Source organism: Dipodomys merriami, unplaced genomic scaffold, assembly GCF_024711535.1.
Source record: "Dipodomys merriami isolate MVZ:Mamm:240054 unplaced genomic scaffold, mDipMer1.0.p SCAF_935, whole genome shotgun sequence".
In the NCBI taxonomy this organism is placed as follows: Eukaryota; Metazoa; Chordata; class Mammalia; order Rodentia; family Heteromyidae; genus Dipodomys; species Dipodomys merriami.
The window spans coordinates 200,974-221,285 of NW_027206552.1; the positions used below are offsets into that span (position 1 = coordinate 200,974).

The 20,312-nt window shown below is 44.6% G+C and overlaps 1 protein-coding gene across 5 annotated transcripts in view; it reads right to left on the reverse strand.

The window, feature by feature from the left end:
• Nucleotides 1-20,312, reverse strand: part of LOC138821749 (E3 ubiquitin-protein ligase CHFR-like) — a 40,598-nt gene that overhangs the window by 9,720 nt on the left and 10,566 nt on the right. For 2 of the 5 annotated variants that reach the window (XM_070014155.1, XM_070014152.1), the window contains exons 3-13: nt 19,330-19,439; nt 17,281-17,340; nt 16,986-17,171; nt 13,790-13,957; nt 9,064-9,220; nt 7,909-8,063; nt 7,597-7,759; nt 5,408-5,553; nt 2,944-3,060; nt 975-1,058; nt 356-426 (exon numbers count right to left, since the gene is read on the reverse strand). In XM_070014155.1, coding sequence (XP_069870256.1) covers nt 356-426; nt 975-1,058; nt 2,944-3,060; nt 5,408-5,553; nt 7,597-7,759; nt 7,909-8,063; nt 9,064-9,220; nt 13,790-13,957; nt 16,986-17,171; nt 17,281-17,340; nt 19,330-19,439 — 1,417 coding nt within the window. The remainder of the gene's footprint in view (nt 1-355; nt 427-974; nt 1,059-2,943; nt 3,061-5,407; nt 5,554-7,596; nt 7,760-7,908; nt 8,064-9,063; nt 9,221-13,789; nt 13,958-16,985; nt 17,172-17,280; nt 17,341-19,329; nt 19,440-20,312) is intronic. The other 3 variants (XM_070014153.1, XM_070014154.1, XM_070014156.1) reach the window with 3 other exon arrangements.

Genomic DNA, 20,312 nt, shown 5'->3' on the forward strand with positions numbered 1-20,312 from the left:
ATCGGTAATGATGCCTTTTTTTTTTTTTATGGTGACAACTCCCAATAGAACCAATCCTGGATAATGATCAACCAGATCACAGCCTGACCAAGACTGATTAACCTGTATGCTTCCTGCCTCTTTCCCTTATGACATGGAAGCTCTTTTCAGCATCCCAAAGATAAATGTGGGGTCACTGAACTCCTTGATTCTTCCTGATGTGGCCATGCCAATTAAAGCTCCTTCTTCTGGTAGGAGTAGCCAAGCCTAGCCTTCAGGACCACTGGAGCTCAACTTTTTGTCCTAAACCTCTGATAATGAATTTCACTGCATCAACGTTGACCCCAGGGGAGATGGAAGGTGGCACCTGCAGTACCTTCAGAATGTCTGACTCGTAGTTGTTGTTGTTCAGCACTCCATCCAGACACTTGTCCCCCAGGTTGAGCTCTGCCAGAGGATAGGGAAATGATAAGTCTGTTTCATATTTAAGTATTGTTTGCCTAACAGGGTAACCAATTTTATTTTCCTTACTGATTACAGAAAGGAACAGTTACACAGAGATCCACCTCCTCTCCCCTTCCTCCTGTATTCCCCCTTCTCTTTCTATCTTTCCAGTCAGAATCTGACTATACATATTGAGTTCAGGCTAGCCTTGAACTCAATATGTAACCTACCAGGCTAGCATGAAACTCTAGATCTTCCTGCCTCCATTTCCCAAGTGCCGATGTTATAAATGTGGTATATATAACGAATCCTTCCAGCATCGGAAATTGGTTTTATCCTTAAGTATTATGAGGCAAAATGAATTTGAGATTTCCAAAGCAGCAAACCTTTGCAGTTCAGGAGGAAAAGCTAGGTATATCACTTGATAACTACCAGTGGCTTTCTCCCCTTCTCAGCATATAGCAGTACATATTCAATACTACCACCACCCTCCTCAAGTTCCCCAAGAGAACAAAAGTCAGAACAAGTGAGTGCTAAAGAACTGACATTACCACAGAATGGAGCAAGACAGCCGAAACAGCCACTCCGGCGACAACCCCAGTACAGGTGGCAGAAGGGCTGTAGGCACACTGTACCTGTGGACAGAGGACAGTGGGTCATTTGGGCCCCAGAGCTGCACCTGGACTCACATGTAATAATTGAGAGCTCCAGATTTAGGAGCTCAACTGCTCAAAAACATTGCTTACAAGGAATTCCCCCAGAACGAAGATACAGAGGCCAACACCCCAGTGGATATGCAACAGTAAAGATGACTGAATTGTTATGACTAAAAGCTCTGACTTTAAAAAGGAGCTGAACTCATGGGTCACATCTGCTCCAGCATCCAAATAGCCTGACAGGCTGCCTTCTAGGTCTAAAAATATGACATACTTGCAGCAACTGCAATTATACCCCTTTTCTACTTGACACAAATGTTTTCTCTATTACCTTAGTAGACATGATTTTGTGTGTGTGTGTGTGTGTGCGCGCGTGTGCGCACGCGCACCTGCCAGTCCTGGGGCTTGAATTCAGGGTCTTGCCACAATCCCAGAGCTATTGTACTCAACAGTAGTACTTTACCTCTTGAGCTCTTGAGCTTCACTTCTGGCTGTTTGGTGATTAACTGGAGGTAAGAGTCTCATGCATAGCCAGGCACCGGTGACTGACGCCTGTAATCCTAGCTACTCAGGAGGTTGAGAGATGAGGATTGTGGTTCAAAGCCAGCCAAAATAGGAAAGTCCATGAGATTCTTATCTCCAATTAACCACCAAAAACTGAAGTGGCACAGTGGCTCAAATGGTAGAGTGCCAGCCTTGAGCTGAAGAGCGCAGGGACAGTGCCCAGGCTGAGTTCAATTCCCATGACTGACAAGAGTCTCATGAAAATTCCAGTGCAGTCTAGTGGCCTAGACAGTGAGGTCACTATCACTAGTATATACTCTTGTTTATTTAATAGCCAGTCCTGGGCTTGAATTTAATGCATTTGGAAGCTTTTTTTTTTTGGCAAGGGGGGTGTCAGGTATGGGGCTTGAACTCAGGGCCTGGGTATTGTCCCTGAGCTATTTTGCTCAAGGCAAGTGCTCTAACACTTTGAGTCATAATGCCACTTCTGGTTTTTCTGTGGTTAATTGGAGATAAGAGTCTCATGGGGACTTTTCTGCCTGGGAAGGCTTCGAACTGCAATACTCAGATCTCAGCCTCCTGAGAGGTGCCACTGGTGCCTGGTTTTTTGAAGCATTTTTTAAGAAAAGGTGGGCTGGGAAGGTGGCTCAGTGGTACAGCGCTTGCCTTGCATGCATGAGGCCCTGGGTTCGATTCCTCAGCACTACATAAGCAGAAAAAAAAAGCCAGAAGTGGTGCTATGGCTCAAGTGGTAGAGTGCTAGCCTTAAGCTGAAGAGCTGAGGGACAGCGCCTAGGCCCAGAGTTCAGGCCCCACGACTGGACCCAAAAAAAAAGAAAAGAAAAGGTAATATACTTAAATAGACATTTCAGTTGGGAGTAAACTAAGCAGCCATTAAGTAAATGCTGCTATATTTATAAATTTAATAAATGCTGGATTCATATTCAGAGACTCATAAATGCTAGGCCAATGCTCTACTATTGAGCTATATCCCCACCCATAACAGCTGTTTTAATGAAAAGAAATATAAAAACATACCTTATCTGTTAGATTTATAAGGAAGACCACCTACAGCAAATATGGTATAGGTTTGAGGATGCATACAGATAAAGAATCCAGAAAGACAACTACCTACATATGGAAACTTGGTCTATAGGGAGCATTATTTTCAATTGGTGAGAAAACAGACTGTTTAAAATATTCATAATGGGATCAATTGATTAAGCAGGTGGGGGAAAAAAAGGCATTACATCCTTGTTTCACATTCCACACAAAGTCACTATCATGTGAAGCCTGAGTCATGGGGGGATGCAGGAAAGTCCTGTGGGAGGACACATATCAGATGTACTGGTTTACTCACACTGCTGAGGGGCAAGACGGGGGTCCTGCTCACGTTCAGCTCTCCGGTCAGGCATGGGCTGGAAACAGCAGGTGCATATGGCATGGCTTCCTTGCACAGGGCACACATAATCCTGGGCTGATGAAGAATACATGCCACAGCATGTCAGGACACCAAGTAGAAGGACAGCAAACAAGAGATTTACATTTTTATTTAGGTTGTCAGTCGTGGGGCTTTGAACTCTGGGCCTGGGCGCTGTCCCTGAGCTCTTCCACTTGAGCCACAGTGCCACTTCTGGTTTTCTGGTGGTTAATTGGAGATAACAGTCTCACAGACTTTCTTTCTTTCCTTTTTTTTTTTTTAGGTTGGTCATGGGGCTTGAAGTCTGGGCTTGGGCACTGTCCTTGCACTCTTCAGCTTAAGGCAAGCACTCTACTGCTTGAGCCACAGCGCCACTTCTGGTTTTCTAGTGCTTTATTGGAGATAAGTCTCACAGACTTTCCTGCCTGGGCTGGCTTTGAACTGAGATCCTCAGATCTCAGCCTCCTGATTAGGTAGGATCACAGGCATGAGCCAGCAGCGCCCGGCTCTCACAGACTTTCATGCCCAGTCTGGTTCTGAACGAGGATCCTCAGATCTCAAGTCTCCTGAGTAGGTAGGATTACAGGCATAAGCCACTGGCATCTGGCTGAGATCTACACCTTAAAAGGTAGGTGTTAAGTACTCAAAAAGAAAGTTAGGTCCTAAGAGGACAAGAAAGCATCTAAAACTATCTAAAGTACCAAGTGACTTTCTGCCATTGAAAATAATGGAGTTCACCTAGAGTGACAAACAGCCAAATTGAGGACTAGAGTGTGTGGCTCAGCAGCAGATCTCTTGTTCAGAATATGCAAGGGTCTGGGCTCTATTCAAGCCCCATAAATATAAAATAAAAATATAACCAAAGATTATCTTTTGGGCTGGCTGCCAGGGGTACATGCCTGAGAGCCAAGCTATTTATGACACTGAAATGAAGAGGATTCAGTGTGAGGCCAGTCTGAGGAATGCATGTGAGACCCCTTCTTAACCACAAATATAGGCAAAAAAGCAAGACTATCTCAAAAATAATCAGTGTAAACCCCTGCTTTCACTATATTTGATGCCGGTATAATTTGTGGAGGAGATGGGGAAAAACAAGTCATTTAAGGATACAAGTTGTCATGTCGAAAACGAACTTTACAACTTGGGAGGGGGGAGAATGGGGGGGGTGGGGGAGGCTGGGAAGGGATGTGAAGGGTAAACAAAGGAGGAGGCTACAATGCTTGATAAGAAATGTACTCATTATCTTAACCATGTAATTGTAACCCCTCTGTACAGTATGTTCACAAAAACTTAAAATTAAAAAAAAAAAAAATAGCCGGGCGCTGGTGGCTCACGCCTGTAATCCTAGCTACTCAGGAGGCTGAGATCTGAGGATCGCGGTTCAAAGCCAGCCCAGGCAGGAAAGACCGTGAGACTCCTATCTCCAATAAAACCATCAGAAAACCGGAAGTGGCGCTGTAGCTCAAGTGGTAGAGCGCTCGCCTTGAGCTGAAGAGCTGAGGGACAGCGCCCAGGCCCAGAGTTCAAGCCCCACGACCGACAAAAAAAAAAAAAAAATAATAGTAATAATAATCAGTGTAAACCGAGTGCTGGTGACTCACACCTGTAATCCTAGCGACGAAGGAACCTGAGATTTGAGGATCCTAGTTCAGAGCCAGCCTAGGCAGACAACCCCAAGAGACTCTTATCTCCATAACCAGGAAAAAGCCAGAAGTGGAAGAATGGTTTAGGTGGTACAGGGCCTCATGCATGCAAAGCGAACACTCTACCACTGAGCTGCCTCCCCAGCCCCACCCATAGTTTTCTTGATGGCAACTAGGAAAAGGGAAACTGATAGGATAATATTAAGGTCAACTCTGTGGAATCTTGAGGCAGCTTTTGGGAACTCAGAACAGAATGCTGGAAAAAAGACAATCTCTTATTTGAGGAAGAGATATGTATAATTATCATGCTCTTTTTTTTTAATTCACTAGGTGATAGGAGCTGTGAAAGAGTGGATTAGGAAGGGACCCCATGGTGAAGTTTAGGGTACTAATTAACAAGTGTGTTCATTAGGGGAGACTCAACAAATGGACATTTATCTGACTTCTTACCAACACTAATTTTCATTTATTTATTTCATTTTTTAGAGATACTGTCTCTCCAAGTAGCCGAGGCAGATCTCGGAGTCTTGATCCTCCTGCCTCTGCCTGCTGAGGACTGGGACTATAGGAAAGCAACCCCTTAACTGGCCTGATCCTGATTAAAGCAAACAGGAGGACACAGGAGGCAGGGGGACCGCAGTGAAGCAGTGGACTGGAGGGTAAGAAGGTAGCAGAGAAGAGTCAGAGAAAACATAAAACCAGAGCAGTGCAGTAAGGAATCAACACAATGGAACTACTCAGGTTTGGACCTGCTGCCTCACCTGTTGGGAAGCTGGTAGAAGTTGATGGTGTGTCACTCCCAAGGGCCTGAGGGGACCTCAGCTCACTGTCCAGTGCTGGGCAGGGAAGGGGATGCACAGCTTGTCTTCTGTACTCAGGACACTGTCTGCACACGATATATGGCTGACTGCAGGAAGAGCACATAGCAAAACTAAAGCCATGGAAGAGCACGCCCCAGCAGTTCTGTCTGAGTCAAAGCTATCCAACAACTGTCTCCTGTTTCTGGTCATTGAGCCTTCATACTACAGCTCTACCACTGCTGAGCTTCTCTGCACACTGGTGTGTGTGAAGGGGAAGAACAGGCCTTTCTTACCTCCCTAACTCCCACTGTTAGAAAGCACACCACCAAGAACCACTGAGAACAGAGTCTGAAGGGGAGGACCACACCTGCCGCACATGCTTGGCACCAACTGGCAGCTCAGTGCTTAGCCACTTCCCTGCTCCATTCCTCACTCCACATGATTCACCACACTCATCTGAGGCCACTCAGTTCCTACTTGGCAAGACATGGACTCAGAGGCTCCAAGGCTGAGAGGAAACTAGGATCAAACAAGAAAACTACATCAAAGATGTTGCTGGATCATCTAATACATGTGGGTCCTCTCCTTGTTAAAACCAGAGCATAATATGCAACAGCTAAGAGATGTTCTTTACCCAGCAGGAACTCTGTATTACTCATCTAAATTGCCTATCACTTCCCTAAAAATACCTGACCTGTATTTTTGAATAAACTACTAGAAAAAAAAAAAAAACTGTAAAGAATCTGGGTTTGGAGGCATGGTTGGCAAAACTAGTCAATGAGCGAAAGCATCAGGAAGCAAGTTCAGGTCCTGGTCTTGGGCCAAAAAAGAAAACAAAAGAATCCACGGGAAAGTACATGAGACTCTCAATTCACTTAGAAAATCTTGAAACCTGACATCAATGACAGGAAAAGGTAAGACTTGACCAGACAAAGACAAAACACAGTCTCATCTGTAAGGAAAAAACAAATGCTACGATGAGAATCCCTCATGTGTACCTTACTGAGTCACATCCAAGTGACCTTTCTGATAGTTGAGTTACACACATACCAAACGTCCAACAAGGCTGTGTTGACAGCTGTTCACACCTGTAATCTTAGCTATTCTGGAGGCTGAGATCTAAGGATTGAGACTAAGTCTGTGAGACTCCAGATAACTAGCAAAAAGCTAGACTGACACTCATGAGCCTTGCTAGTGCGAGGTCCTGAGTTCAAGCCCTGGTATTCCCCATCCTCCCCCCTAAGAAAAGTCTAGAAAAAGTCCAGAGACATTTAACACCCAATCACACTCTCTTTTTTTTTTTTTCTGGGTCTGGTCATGGGGCCTGAACTCTGGGCCTGGGCGCTGTCCCTCAGCTCTTCAGCTCAAGGCTAGCACTCTACCACTTGAGCCACAGCGCCACTTCTGGCTTTTTTCTTTCTTGCTTATGTGGTGCTGAGGAATCGAACCCAGGGCCTCATGCATGCAAGACAAGCGCTCTACCACTGAGCCACCTTCCCAGCCCAATCACACTCTCTTATGTGGCTATTTCACTTCTATTTACCTATCTCTACCTATATGAAATTGGGTACATATGCATAACACATAGCCTAAGAATGCCCTGCAGCATTGTTCCCAAATTCAAAATGTTGGGACTAATTCAGAATCCCATGTACAATATGATAGGTATTTATCAATATACAATTCTATTTTGCGTTAGTTGGTTTTTGTTTGTTTTTGAGACAGGGTCTCACTATATAGCACAGGATGGCCTTAGCCTGGTGAGTGCTGAGGTTAGGCATAGACCATGTCAGGATACATTCTGTTCTGTGAAAGCATGTAGACAGGACATACATATAAATGACAAGATGGATATACTAAAATGTTAGCACTTGGGTTGTGAATGTAGCTCAGTAGTAGAGTATTTCTCTCATGTGCATAAGACCTTAGGTTTGATCCCCAGAATGACAGTAGAGAACAGAAGAGATGGAGGAAGGGAAAAGAGGAGAGTGCAAAGGACAGGAGAGAAGGGAAACAAAGGATGAGGAGAGGAGGGGAAGGGTGAGGAAGGAAGAAAGGGACATTTCACTGCTAAGGCTCCACTCTGTGTAGATCACCGAAAATGTAAGTACAGGGCTGACGTCCCACTCTGAGCCAACCACAGGACTCACCTTATGTCTGAGGATTCACTGTCAACATCTGACAGCTCTAGCAGGTCCTCTGAACTCCCTTCTTCATCAGAGAAAGATCTCCTGACTTTTGGCTGAAGCATGTCTTGAGTGATCTTATTCCTGGCGTCCATACTTCTCACATCTTCTTCACTGCGACTCTTATCTAAATGCAAAAGACAAAGGGTCATTCAAGGGCAGCACCTAGGGAATATTCAAAAGCAACAAAACAGGGAGATACTGAAGATTGTTCAAAGCAGAACCTGTGGCCCCAACTCCTGAAGAAAATACGGTCCAGGGGGTCTGACCACTTGCCTGGGTGTTGGACAAGGTAAGCTTCTACAAGGTTGTTCAGGATGTGGTTTTTACAGATTCGTTCCACTGGACAGCGGCAGGTGGGGCACAAAGATGAACGTTCCATCCAGCCAGAGTAGCAAGCTGCACAGAATGTGTGCATGCAGGGCTGCAAACTGGAAGACAGGAGGAACACATCTCCAGACAGAATCCTCCCAATATTTGCCTCTGTGACCCCTTGGAGAAGGTCTGCAGCAGGCACATTCAGGGAGAAGGGCAAGCTGCATTCAAGCCATTGGACCCACTTTCAGGCCATCTATCATCCACCTAAAAGTTCTCCAGGGCTGATAAAAAGTCATATGGTGCCTGTTTTTAGGAGGGTCAGAGGAGAGCAGATCATGACTTCAGGAATATAAGCAAAAGCACCAAGTTGTTTGGAAATGAAAGTTGAGTTGGTTCTGCCTCCTAAATTCTTCCAAGAGTAAAGAGAAAGCTACCCCTGGGATAATCAATCTATGATAAATACTATATTTCTTTAACTAAGAAGTATATAAAACTTGATATAGTTCATCTGATCTGTCTGCAAGGTAGATGGATTTGCTGGGATGTCTATGACCTATGTTAGTCAAAACAAAGGCTGACCAAAAGGCTCTTTATACTTAGCCTCCTCCTCTCACTCATGAAGTGCTGGGTGCCAGAGATAGAAGCCTTGTCACATCTGTGCATGGGCAGAGACATGAGCTCTTAGGGCAACAGTTCTGAGCCTGTCACCCATACCCATGGCCTAAGGTGGCAGCAGCTCACTGGCCATAAGGCATAGAAAGAGGATGTTTCTCTCATCTTAACCTGTAAGCTAGCTCAGCTTTCTCTATAATACAAGAAACAGGGCTCCTGTTCCCTGTATGACCAAAACTGTGGGCACCTGCTGAGTGCAACTTGTTATTAATATCTTGATGTGTCCTTTCCCTTCCTTTTTGAAAAAATGAAGTATAAGTAAATATGCTGAACCAGAACCTGGGCTGTCGTCAGTCCCTCAGATTTCTGGGTGCTGACCACCCATCTGGTCCCAGCTTTCTGTAAGGTTTATGTAAGTGTTTCCCTCAACCTGGTACTGTCCTCCCTCAGAGACAGCGCACTCCCAGGAGCCAAGCCAGCCTTGGGTGTGAGGAAGCGTACCTCACACAGTCATGTAGCAGGTCTTGGCAGATGATACAGGTGAGTGTCTCCTCCATCTTGTCAGGCTTCACAGAGGCAATTCTGACATCCTCACGGATGGTTTGGGTATTTCTACACTGATCAGCAACCAACTGAAGGTTCAATTCGAGCTCCCCATCTGCAAGAGAAAGAGGTAAGTTCTGACTGTCACAACCAAGGAGGAAACCAATATAGGGCTTTTTTTTTTTTTTTCTCCCAGTCCTGGGGCAATGCTCTGGGCATTGTCCCTGTGTGTCTATCTATGTGGTACTGAGGAAGCAAACCCAGGGCTTCATGGTATACATGCACTCTACCACTAAGCCATCTTACCAGCCTTTTTTTTTTTCTAGAAATATTTTAACTGTGGGATGGGAAGGTAGTTCAGTGATACAGTGCTTAATTGACTTGTACACATGAGGCCCTGGGTTCAATTTCTCAGCACCACATAAGCAGAAAAAGCCAGAAGTGGCACTGTGGCTCAAGTGGTAGAGCGCTCACCTTGAGCTGAAGAGCTGAGGGACAGAGCCCAGGCCAGAGTTCAGGCCCTATGACTGGGAAAAAATATATATATTTTAACTGGTAGACACAGAGAATACTCAGACTTCTACTGTCCAGAAGCAGAGAATACACAGCCGTTGACATTTGATTATATTTATAAAGACTGACATTTGTTTACATTTATGAAGACTTTAAAAAAATTTTATTTTGGAGATACTGGGGTATACACTTAGGGTCTGTGTCACTTGAGCCTTAGCCCCTTTTGCGTTTATCTTTCCAGATAGGTCCTCATAACTTTTATCTGAGTTGGCCTTGGACTAAGATCCTTCACCTATGCCTCCCACAGACCTAGAATTAATAGTTGTGTATCACCCAGCTCATTTCCTTTGTGCTTAATTTTTAAGTTGGTCATGAGGCTTGAAATCTTGGCCTGGGCTCTGCCCCTGAGCTCTTCAGCTCAAGGCCAGTGCTCTACCAATTGAGCCACAGCACTACTTCCAGTTTTCTGGTGGTTAATTGGAGATAAGAGTCTCACAGACTTTCCTGCCCAGGCTGCCTTTGAATGTGACCCTCAAGTCTCAGCATCCTGAGTAGATAGGTTTACAAGAGTGAGCCACCAGCACCCAGGTGTGCTTGGTTTTATTTCGTAGTACTAGAGCTTCATGCTTACTAGGCATAAACTCAACCATTTGAACTCTGCCTTTAGCCTACACCCAACTTATTTGTCTCACTAACAGTTTGCTCAGATTGGCCACAAATTGCAATCATTTCAATCTCCTGACTACTGACAAGATAAGGTTATCAGTGTGAGCCTCCACCCCTGGCCCTTTACAAGACCTATTATATGTTGTTGACTGTGTGTGCAGCTACTGGAGCTCATACTCAGAGCCTGTGTGCTGTCCCTGAGCTCTTTCACTCAAGGCTAGGCCCACTAGCACTTGAGCCACAGCTCAATGTCTAGCTTTATGCTGGTTAACTGCATGTAAGAGGCTTATCCCAGAAAGACTTCCCTGCTCGTTTCTTCAAGCTGTGTTCCAAGATCTTAGCCTCTAGAGTAGCTAGGATTACAGGTAGGAACCACCAGTGCCAAGCCTACAAAGTCTATCTTAAAATGCCCCCAAATTGGGCTGGGAAGGTGGCTCAGTGGTAGAGTGCTTACCTTGCATGCATGAGGCCCTGGGTACAATTCCTCAGCACCACATAAGCAGAAAAAGCTGGGAGTGGCACTGTGGCTCAAGTGGTAGAGCACTAGCCTTGAGCTGAAGAGCTAAGTGACAGCGCCCAGGCCCAGAGTTCATGCCCACGATTGACCAATAAATAAATAATAAATAAATAAATAAATAATGCCCCAAGTTTTTAAGTTTTATATTACATTATGCTTAAGTTCTGTTTTAGAGGAACAATCACTGATCTAAAAGAAGATGTTCAAGGCTAAATGGATAAAAAACAATGGCCAAGCTGGGCACTACTGGCTCACACAGGTAATCCTAGCCACTCAAGAGGCTGAGAGCTAAGAATTGTGTTCCAAAGCCAGCCCAGGCAGGAAAGTCCATGATACTCTTATCTCCAGTTAACCATCAGAAAACAAAAAGTGGAGTTGTGGTTCACAGTGGTAGAGTGCTAGCCTTGAGTAAAAAAGATCAGGGACATCACCCAGACCCTGAGTTCAGTCTCTAAAACTGGAGGGAGGGAGAGAGGGAGAGAGGGAGAGACAGAGAGACAGAGAGACAGAGAGAGAGAAGAGAAAGGGTGGGGGGAGAGAAGAGGGAGAGAGGGGGTGAGGGGCGGGGGGAGGGAGAGGAAGAGAGAGGGGGAAGAAAAGGGGAGAGGGGGGAAGAGGGGGAGGGGGACGGAGGGAGGGGGGGAGAGGGAGAGGGAGAGAGAAAGAGAATGGACACACCTGGCCTGGTAGTATGAGCCTGTAGTCACAACTGCTTGGGAGGATGAAGTAGAAGAATTACTTAAGGTCAGGACTTCAAGGCTAGCCTGGGAAATACAGTGAGATCTCATCTCAAAAAAGAGAGCTTAGCCAGTAATCCTCAAACTGGTAATCCTAGCTACTCGGGAAGCTGAGATCTTAGGGGCAACAGTTCAAAGCTAGCATAGATGGGAGACTCTGAGAGACTCTGATCTCCAATTAGCCCCCAAAAGACGCTAGAAGTGCAGATGTGGCTCCAGTGCTAGACTTTTGTGATAAATTTTGGAGACTACACATATTTTTTAAAAAGCCTTGCATTTTTTTCAGTGTAATTGCTGTGAATTCTTTCTGTGTCCTCCTCAAGCCAATCCAATTTTCCAGCTCAGAGAGTCCAAGTCCTCTTCCCTACGGACGTTCCGCATCTCTCTATCACAATGCTCTCTGATCACACTGAGCTGTAGCTGCCACATGGCCATCACTACACCACCGTACCACCACAGTACCACACCACCAAACCACATCACCACCCCACTACACAAGAACAGGTCACCATACATTACCACACACATTATCACATCACACCACCAATTACCATACCACCACACTTTTTTTTCAGTCATGGGGCTTGAACTCAGGCCCTGGGTGCTGTCCCTGACCTCTTTTGCTCACTTCAAGTGACAGCATCACTTCCATGGCTTTTACTTTTTATGCTTTTTTGTTGTTATTGATTCTTGTATCAATCCCGGAACACCCTCAACCACTAAACTTTGGCTTTTAAAGTATAGATTCTTAGCCAGGGGCCAATGACTCATCCCCATTATCTTGCTAATTATAAGGTTGCCACCTGGATGATCAGGGTTCAAAGCCAGCCCCGGCAGAAAAAGTCTGAGAGTCTCTATGCTCTAGTTAGCCAGCACAATGCCAAAACTAGAGGCTTAGGTGACAGAACCACAGCCATGTGCAGAAAAGCTGAATGAGAGGCTAAGGTCTTAAGTTCAAGCCCCAGGACCAGCACAACAAATAAGCAAACATATAGGTTGTTTTCTCTTTAACTCATCCCAATGTGAAGGTTCAAACTATCACTTAAAGATAACATATTGTGTCTGTGGCTCACACCTGTAATCCTAGCTACTCAGGAGGCTGAGATCTGAGGATCATGGTTCAAAGCCAGTTCAGACAGGAAAGTCTGTGAGACTCTTCTCTCCAATTAGCTACCAAAAAACTGGAAGTGGTGCTGTGGCTCAAGTGGTAGAGCGCTCACCTTGAGCTGGAGAACTCAAGGACAGTGCCCAGGCCCAGAGCTCAAGCCCTATGACCCATCAAAAAAAAAAAAAAAAAAAAAAGAGAACATGTATTTTTTAAAAAGTTCCTGTCACAGGGCTGGGAAGGTGGCTCAGTGGTAGAGCGCTTGCCTTGCATGCATGAGGCCCTGGGTTCGATTCCTCAGCACCACATAAGCAAAAAGAAAAAGCCAGAAGTGGCGCTGTGGCTCAAGTGGTAGAGCACTAGCCTTGAGCTGAGGGACAGCGCCCAGGCCCAGAGTTCAGGCCCCACAACCAGACCAAAAAAAAAAAAAAATTCCTGTCACATTAAGTCAGAAAACTTTTGGTACCAATTCTGCAACTCAGAGTGTAATTACCAGACCATAAGTATACTCTGGAAGTAAACACAGTTCTAAGCCAGGTACTGGTGGCTAATGCCCGCAATTGTACCTACTCTGATCCAAGACAATCACAGCAGAAAAGTCTGTCAGACTCTTATCTCAAATTAATCAGCACAAAAGCAGATATAGCTTGGATAGTGAGAGCCAGCCTTGAGCAAAAAAGCTAAAGGAAAGTGCAGGGCTTTCAGGTCTCAGGACTGTCATGCACATGTGCACACATGCATGTGCACACGCGCACACACACACTCATGCAGGGGTACACACACCACAAAACAGCAAATAAAAGGCAGTTTTTATCGGAATTAATGAAAACAGGAAAGAGGCCCACACTTTCACTCTGAAAACGTGAGCTGTTATAGGTCATAAACCTTTAACAAAAAGTGGGGCACCACTAAGGGCAACAACCATCACAGTATGGCACGGCACGGCACGGCACGGCACGGCACACTCTATGTTCAGTGTCTTTTCTCCAGAACTAAGATTATAGTAACCGCACTTCTTTGACATCTCAGGGAAATTATCTTATCATTTATAGCCAGGACTTATCACACTATTTCACACCTAACAGACACTCAGAAAGTATTAAAGCACTATAAGAGGCCGAAGAGGCAGAGTGGCAAGACTCTAACCTCCTTTTATCTTCTTTTTAACAGGCTCCAAATTCTCCTGGTCCTGGGGTTCCAATAAGGGAAAGGGTGCTTCTTCTCTGCTTGGGAGAGCTGGAACAAGGTTGGAGAGTTCGTCACTGGCCAAAACTGGGCCATATCCTTTTGAGGAGATAACTACATCCCCAGACCCTGGGAGAGTTGACAAACAAGAAAGGAGAGAATATATCAGGAAAGTTTCACTGATTTAAATCAAGGGAGTTTGAAATCCCAAATATCATAGCTTAAGAATAGCATGTGGTGGGGGCTGGGAAGGTGGCTCAGCGGTAGAGTGCTTGTCTTGCATGCCTGAGGCCCTGGGTTCGATTCCTCAACACCACATAAGCAAAAAAGAAAAAAGCCAGAAGTGGCGCTGTGGCTCAAGTGGTAGAGTTCTAGCCTTCAGCTAAAGAGCTGAGGGACAGCTCCCAGGCCCAGAGTTCAAGCCCCATGACCAGACCCCCCCCCCAAAAAGAAAATTAAATTAAAAAAAAAGAATAATACCAAGTGGCACTGGACACTGATAGATCACGCCTGTCATCCTAACTACTCAGAAGGCTGAAATCTGAGGATCACGGTTCAAAGCCAGCCGGGCAGGAAAGTCCATGAGACTCTTATCTCCAATAAAAACATTAGAAACTTTGTATGTCCCTCCCCCACAGTATAACCCCTGCTTTCACTGTATTTGAGTTGGTATAATTTGTGGAGGGGAAGGGAAAAAACAAATCGTTTAAATAGGGATACAGGTGAATCCATTGCAACAATGAGATGTACAAGTTGTTATGTGGAAAAACGAACTTTACAACTTTGGTGGGAGCTAGGGAAGGGGGATGGGAAGGGATGGGAAGGGGAAACAAAGGAGGAGGCTACAATGCTTGATAAGAAATGTACTCATTATCTTGCCCATGTAATTGTAACCCCTCTGTACAGTATTTTCACAATTTAAAAAAAAAAAAACCATTAGAAAAACGGAAGTGGCACTGTGGCTCAAGCGGTAGAATGCTCACCTTGAGCTGAAGAGCACAGGGACAGCGCCCAGGCCAAGTTCAAGCCCAACAACCAACAACAACAAAAAAAAGAATAGCACATGGGACAGATGCTAGTGGCTCATGCTTGTAATCCACTCATGATGCGATGCTGAGATCTGAGGATCACAGTTCAAAGCCAGCCCAGGCAAGAAAGTCTATTAGATTTTTTTTTTTTTTTTTTTTTTTTTTTTGCCAGTCCTGGGGCTTGAAATCAGGGTCTGGGCCCTATGCTTGAGATTCTCTGTGCTCAATGCTACCACTTGATCGATAGCACCATGTCCAGCTTTTTTTTTTTTTTTTTTTTTTGGGTCCGGTCACGGGGCCTGAACTCTGGGCCTGGGCACTGTCCCCCTCAGCTCTTCAGCTCAAGGCTAGCGCTCTACCACTTGAGCCACAGCGCCACTTCCAGCTTTTTTTCTTTTTGCTTATGTGGTGCTGAGGAATTGAACCCAGGCCTCGGGCATGCAAGGCAAGCGCTCTACCACTGAGCCACCTTCCCAGCCCCAATGTCCAGCTTTTTTTATGTGGTACTGAGGAATTGAACTCAGGGCTTCTTACGTGCTGGGCAAGCACTCTACCACCACATTCCCAGCCCCAGGAGACTCTTATCTTCAATTAACCATGCTGGAAGTGGAGCTGTGGCTCAAGAGGTAGAACACTAGCCTTGAGCAAAAAAGCTCAGGGACAGTAACGAGGCCAGGACTGGCACCAAAAGAAAAAATAATGGCCAGAAAAGCCCTGGTAACATAAACTGAGCTTACTCTGGCTGTGTGTTTCTAGACTTCTTATGGGAACTAGTTTTTCTCTTACACCCCAACTCATATTTATATTTAAGAGAATCTCTATTTACATGAAACCCACAGATTGCTATACACTGTAAGAAAAGAAAACCAAGCACGCATTCTAGAAATAAAGAGTTACCTTAAAACTAGGCGACAAGGGCTGGGAAGGTGGCTTAGTGATAAGAGTGCTTGCCTTGTATACATGAGACCCTGGATTCGATTCCTCAGCACTACATAAGCAGAAAAAGTTGGAAGTGGCAACCGTGGCTCAGTTGGTAGAGCACTAACCTTGAGCTGAAGAGCTGAGGGACAGTGCCCAGGCCCAGCAACCGACCAAAAACAAAAAAACAAAACTAGGCAAAAAAAGCAATAAAATTCTACTAAAAAATCTTAAGAAAATCTGTGTGTACATATGTTTGTTTCTGGACTCAGGATTCAGGGCTCAAGAATATAAGTCACACACTCTTCCATTAAGCCCCCAACCCTCACTGCAAAATACCAATGTGCTTAAGAAAGAGGAAGAAATATTTTCATATGTATTATAAAAATATCAGGAAGTGGCGCTGTGGCTCAAGTGGTAGATGCTACCCTTGAGCTGAAGAGTGCAGGGACAGCACCCAGGCCCAGCGTTCAAGCCGTGTGACCGACCAAAATCAACATATAAAAAAAAAAATTAACTTGAAAAACTATTTTGAAGATAATCTGGAAGAAAAAAACATAGTTGGGGAACAGTTGAGAGAGTAAACTCAAAAATACATGTATTGTATTCTAACTCAGGGAATATTTATATATACAATACCTATAAGGAAACATTAGCATCACATCACACTTAGATGGAGTGAATTTTCCCAGTGACCATGGAAGAAGGGAAAAAGAGCCTAAAAGGACAAAGGCATATAAACTGGTTTAAATATCCTATGCAAGGTAAACTTTGAAAACAGTATGTCAAGTGAAAAAAACAAGTCACAGAAGACCACACATAGTATGATTCCATGCAAATAAAATGTCTAAGAAAGGCAAATAAACACAAATATATGGAGTTCCTGTTAGATAACACAATGTTCTGGAATTAGCAGTGATGAATGGATAATGTATAAATATACTAAAAAAACATTGATGTGTACACATTAACAGGCTGGCATTTATTGTATGTGAATTACATTTTTATAGTTTACATAAACTAAGGCCCTTAGACTTTACCATTCTGGGGATGGAACAAGTTATAATTTACTACTATAGAACACTCACTAATGATAATCTTCTGTAGTGGCTCTTCTGTCTCAGTGACAACACAAATAAGGATTAAGGAACAAAAATGTACCACTGCCCTGGTGATCTCCATCACGCTAGAGCTGGAGGAGTGCTCTTTACCTGTGGGAGTCAGCTCTGTGGACGAGGTAGAGGCCACGGGGAAGAGGCCTGATGTGGATGTCGATGGCTGTGCTCCCCCCTCGCACACCTGAGCGGCAGGCAACAGCGGCATATCCTTGGGGTCATCGCCCAACCCTGGAGCTGAGCTATCTTTGGTCACATGGAACACATTTTCTTTATTGGCTTCTGCAAGCCCAAAAGGAACAGAAGGAACACAAAAGGAGCTCAAGAAAATACTGCACAGGTCCTAGTATTCAACAACCCTTCACATTGTCTTTGCTACAAGTTCACTTACCAAAGGATTCTTGAGTAATGCCTTGCTTTTCATTTAAAGATTCATAGAGGTATGCCACATCTAAAAGGAAATTAATCAAATAAAAAATGGTAGCCATATAAAAAAGCAGTATCTAAGACAAGTGCCAGGGACTCACGCCTGCAACCCTATCTACTCAGGAGGCTGAGATCTAAGGATCATGGTTCAAAGCCAGCCTGGGCAGGAAAGTCTGTGAGACATTTTTTTTTTTTTTTTTGCTGGTCCTGGGGCTTGAACTCTGGGTCTAGGCTCTCTCCCTCAGTTTTTTTGGGTCTTTTTGTTTTTTTTGTTTTTTGGGTTTTTTTGGGTCCGGTCCTGGGGCCTGAACTCTGGGCCTGGGCGCTGTCCCTCAGCTCTTCACCTCAAGGCTAGCGCTCTACCATTTGAGCCACAGTGCCACTTCCAGCTTTTTTCTTTTTGCTCATGTGGTGCTGAGGAATCGAACCCAGAGCCTCAGGCATGCAAGGCAAGCGCTCTACCACTGAGCCACCTTCCCAGCCCTCTCCCTGAGTTTTCTGCTCAAGGCTAGTGCTCTTCTACTTGAGACAAAACGTCACTTCAAGACTTTTTCTGAGCAGTTTATAGGAGATAAAGAGACTCACAGATTTTCCAGCCTGGGCTGGCTTCAAACTGATCCTCAGATCTCAGCCTCCTGAGTAGCTAGGATTACAGGTGAGAGCTATCACATCAGCTCAGTAAGACTCTTATCTCCAATTAAGAACCAAAAGTAGAGCGGTAGGGCCCTAGCCTTGAATGGAAAAAGCTCAAGCACAACACCTAGGCCCCAAGTTCAAGCTACAGGACTGGCATGCACATGCATGCGCGCGCGTGCGCACACACACGCATGCATGGGTACGCACACACAGTATTTCATCTCTATTCTCATCTTTTCAATCCTGTCATAGCTTATCTGTTGATTATCTTCACTTAGCATCAAATAACAACATCTACTGACTTAGATTCCAACACAAGTGAACCATTCTTTTTTTTGGGCTGGTCCTGGGGCTTGAACTTAGGCTCTAGGCACTGTCCCCAAGCTTTTGTGCTCAAGGATAGCACACTACACTACCACTGTGAGCCACAGCACCATTTCTGGCTTTGAACAAACATGATCCTCAAATCTCAGCCTCTCAAGTAGTTAGCATTCTATGCCGTGAGCCACTGGTACCCAGCAATGACCTATTATTATGAACCTAAAACTATGCATATCTCAGAGGAAAAAATGGCCTCAGGCAGCAGACTAAGGTGAAGAATCTCATGCCTTGCTTATAATTGCAAGGCACTGAAAACAGGAACAGATACAAGATTCCTCTGGGGGCTAGGAATGTGGCTTAGTGGTAGAGTGCTTGCCTAGCATGCAATGAAGCCCTGGGTTCAATTCCTTAGTACCACATACATAGAAAAAGCCAGAAGTGGTGCTGTGGCTCAAGTGGGAGTGTGCTAGCCTTGAGGAAAAAAGAAGTTCAGGGACAGTGCCCAGGCTCTAAGTTCAAGCCCCAAGACTGGCAAAAAAAAAGAAAAAAGAAAAATTCCTCTGTAAGGCAATGGCCTGGTTTATGTTGAATATGACCTGAGTGATATTTGTCCACCCCTTCCTTTTCCTTACTAAGAAGAGACTTTTCAAAGGATTTCCCTGACTCATGTCCTTGACTCCCACAAACACAAAGCAGAACCACCATTTTGCTCTACGCCCCTATTCCTGCACTTTATTCCTACAGTTACAATTCTTCTACTTTTACAACCCACCCCACCCCATTCATTCCTTCATACCACCCGATTTAGATATAATGCCCAAAACTACATTAGCATTCTTTAAGAAATTCTCTAAATAGTCAGCATTCAATTTTCAATTGCTTACACCAAAAGTCTACATAAACATGTATATTAAGGTCAGGAATGTAGCCAACCCTAATTTCCCTATAGGAAATATCTCTTTCAACAAATTTTCTTTCTGAAGATGTTGGTCAGTCTCATCTGAACTTTAGTGCAGCATCTGGGCACATGTCTAACCCCAGTGAGTTTTCCTCTTACTGTGTTCCGGCTCATTCTTCCTGTACACTAAATAGATGACATCCCCAGACTGTAGAGGACAAGTCTGTTTTTTAACAACCTTCAGCTTATTGATTACTGTTCCATTGGTACTGTAAAGAAAGAAAGGAAAAGGCAAATTACCCTACTCAAAATAACTAGGATTATTAAATTTTTCTACCACTGTGAGAAAATCTGCTCAATATTATCACTGTGAAAATAATCACAGGAATGATGTAACTATTTAACAATGTATTCATGCAAATACCATCTGACAAAGTTCTTGAGAAAAATCTTGCTGGTCATTTCCTTACTGACAAACTAACTAGCAACACAAACCTTTTACCCAGTGTTTTACTATTTCTGCTGTTCTAATGCAGACTCTTCCAGTGTGCCCCCTTGTGGATCCTGAGGCCTCAGCAGCAACAGCAGTGTACTGCAATTTCCAGCCTCTTCAGAGCTTTACTTAGAGCTATCCATAGCTTTACTCCCTCCCAACAACCATGATCCCAGTCAGTGCATGTCTCAAATAAACACTGACCCCCTTAAGGAACAGGTTCTGGGGAAGCAAAATAAATGCTGGGCTAACAACTGGAAGACACCAGGACATCTGTGCTGTGCTCTAAATGGTCTGGGTTTGGCAGTGACCACACTGCTGGGTGGGGAGGTCATGGTGCTAGTCCTAGACCCAGGGTCAGGAGGTATGGGAGGAAAAGCAAGAAGTGCTTTGTTCAGAGGGATTTCTGAGTAGAGACCTGATATAAAATCAGGAGGTACATGATGGGCAGAGAGCACAGTACACTGAACACATAAAATCTGGTATGTATAGTATTCTAGAAGGCTTTCCATTTTTCTTTCTTGTGGTATTTGGGATCAAGGCCAGGTTTACACATACTAGGCCAGCCATCCTAAGCTATACCCCTAGCTCTGGCTTTTCACCTTTTCTGTATTACTTAAGTAATTCAGAAAATTAATAATTAGAGGCT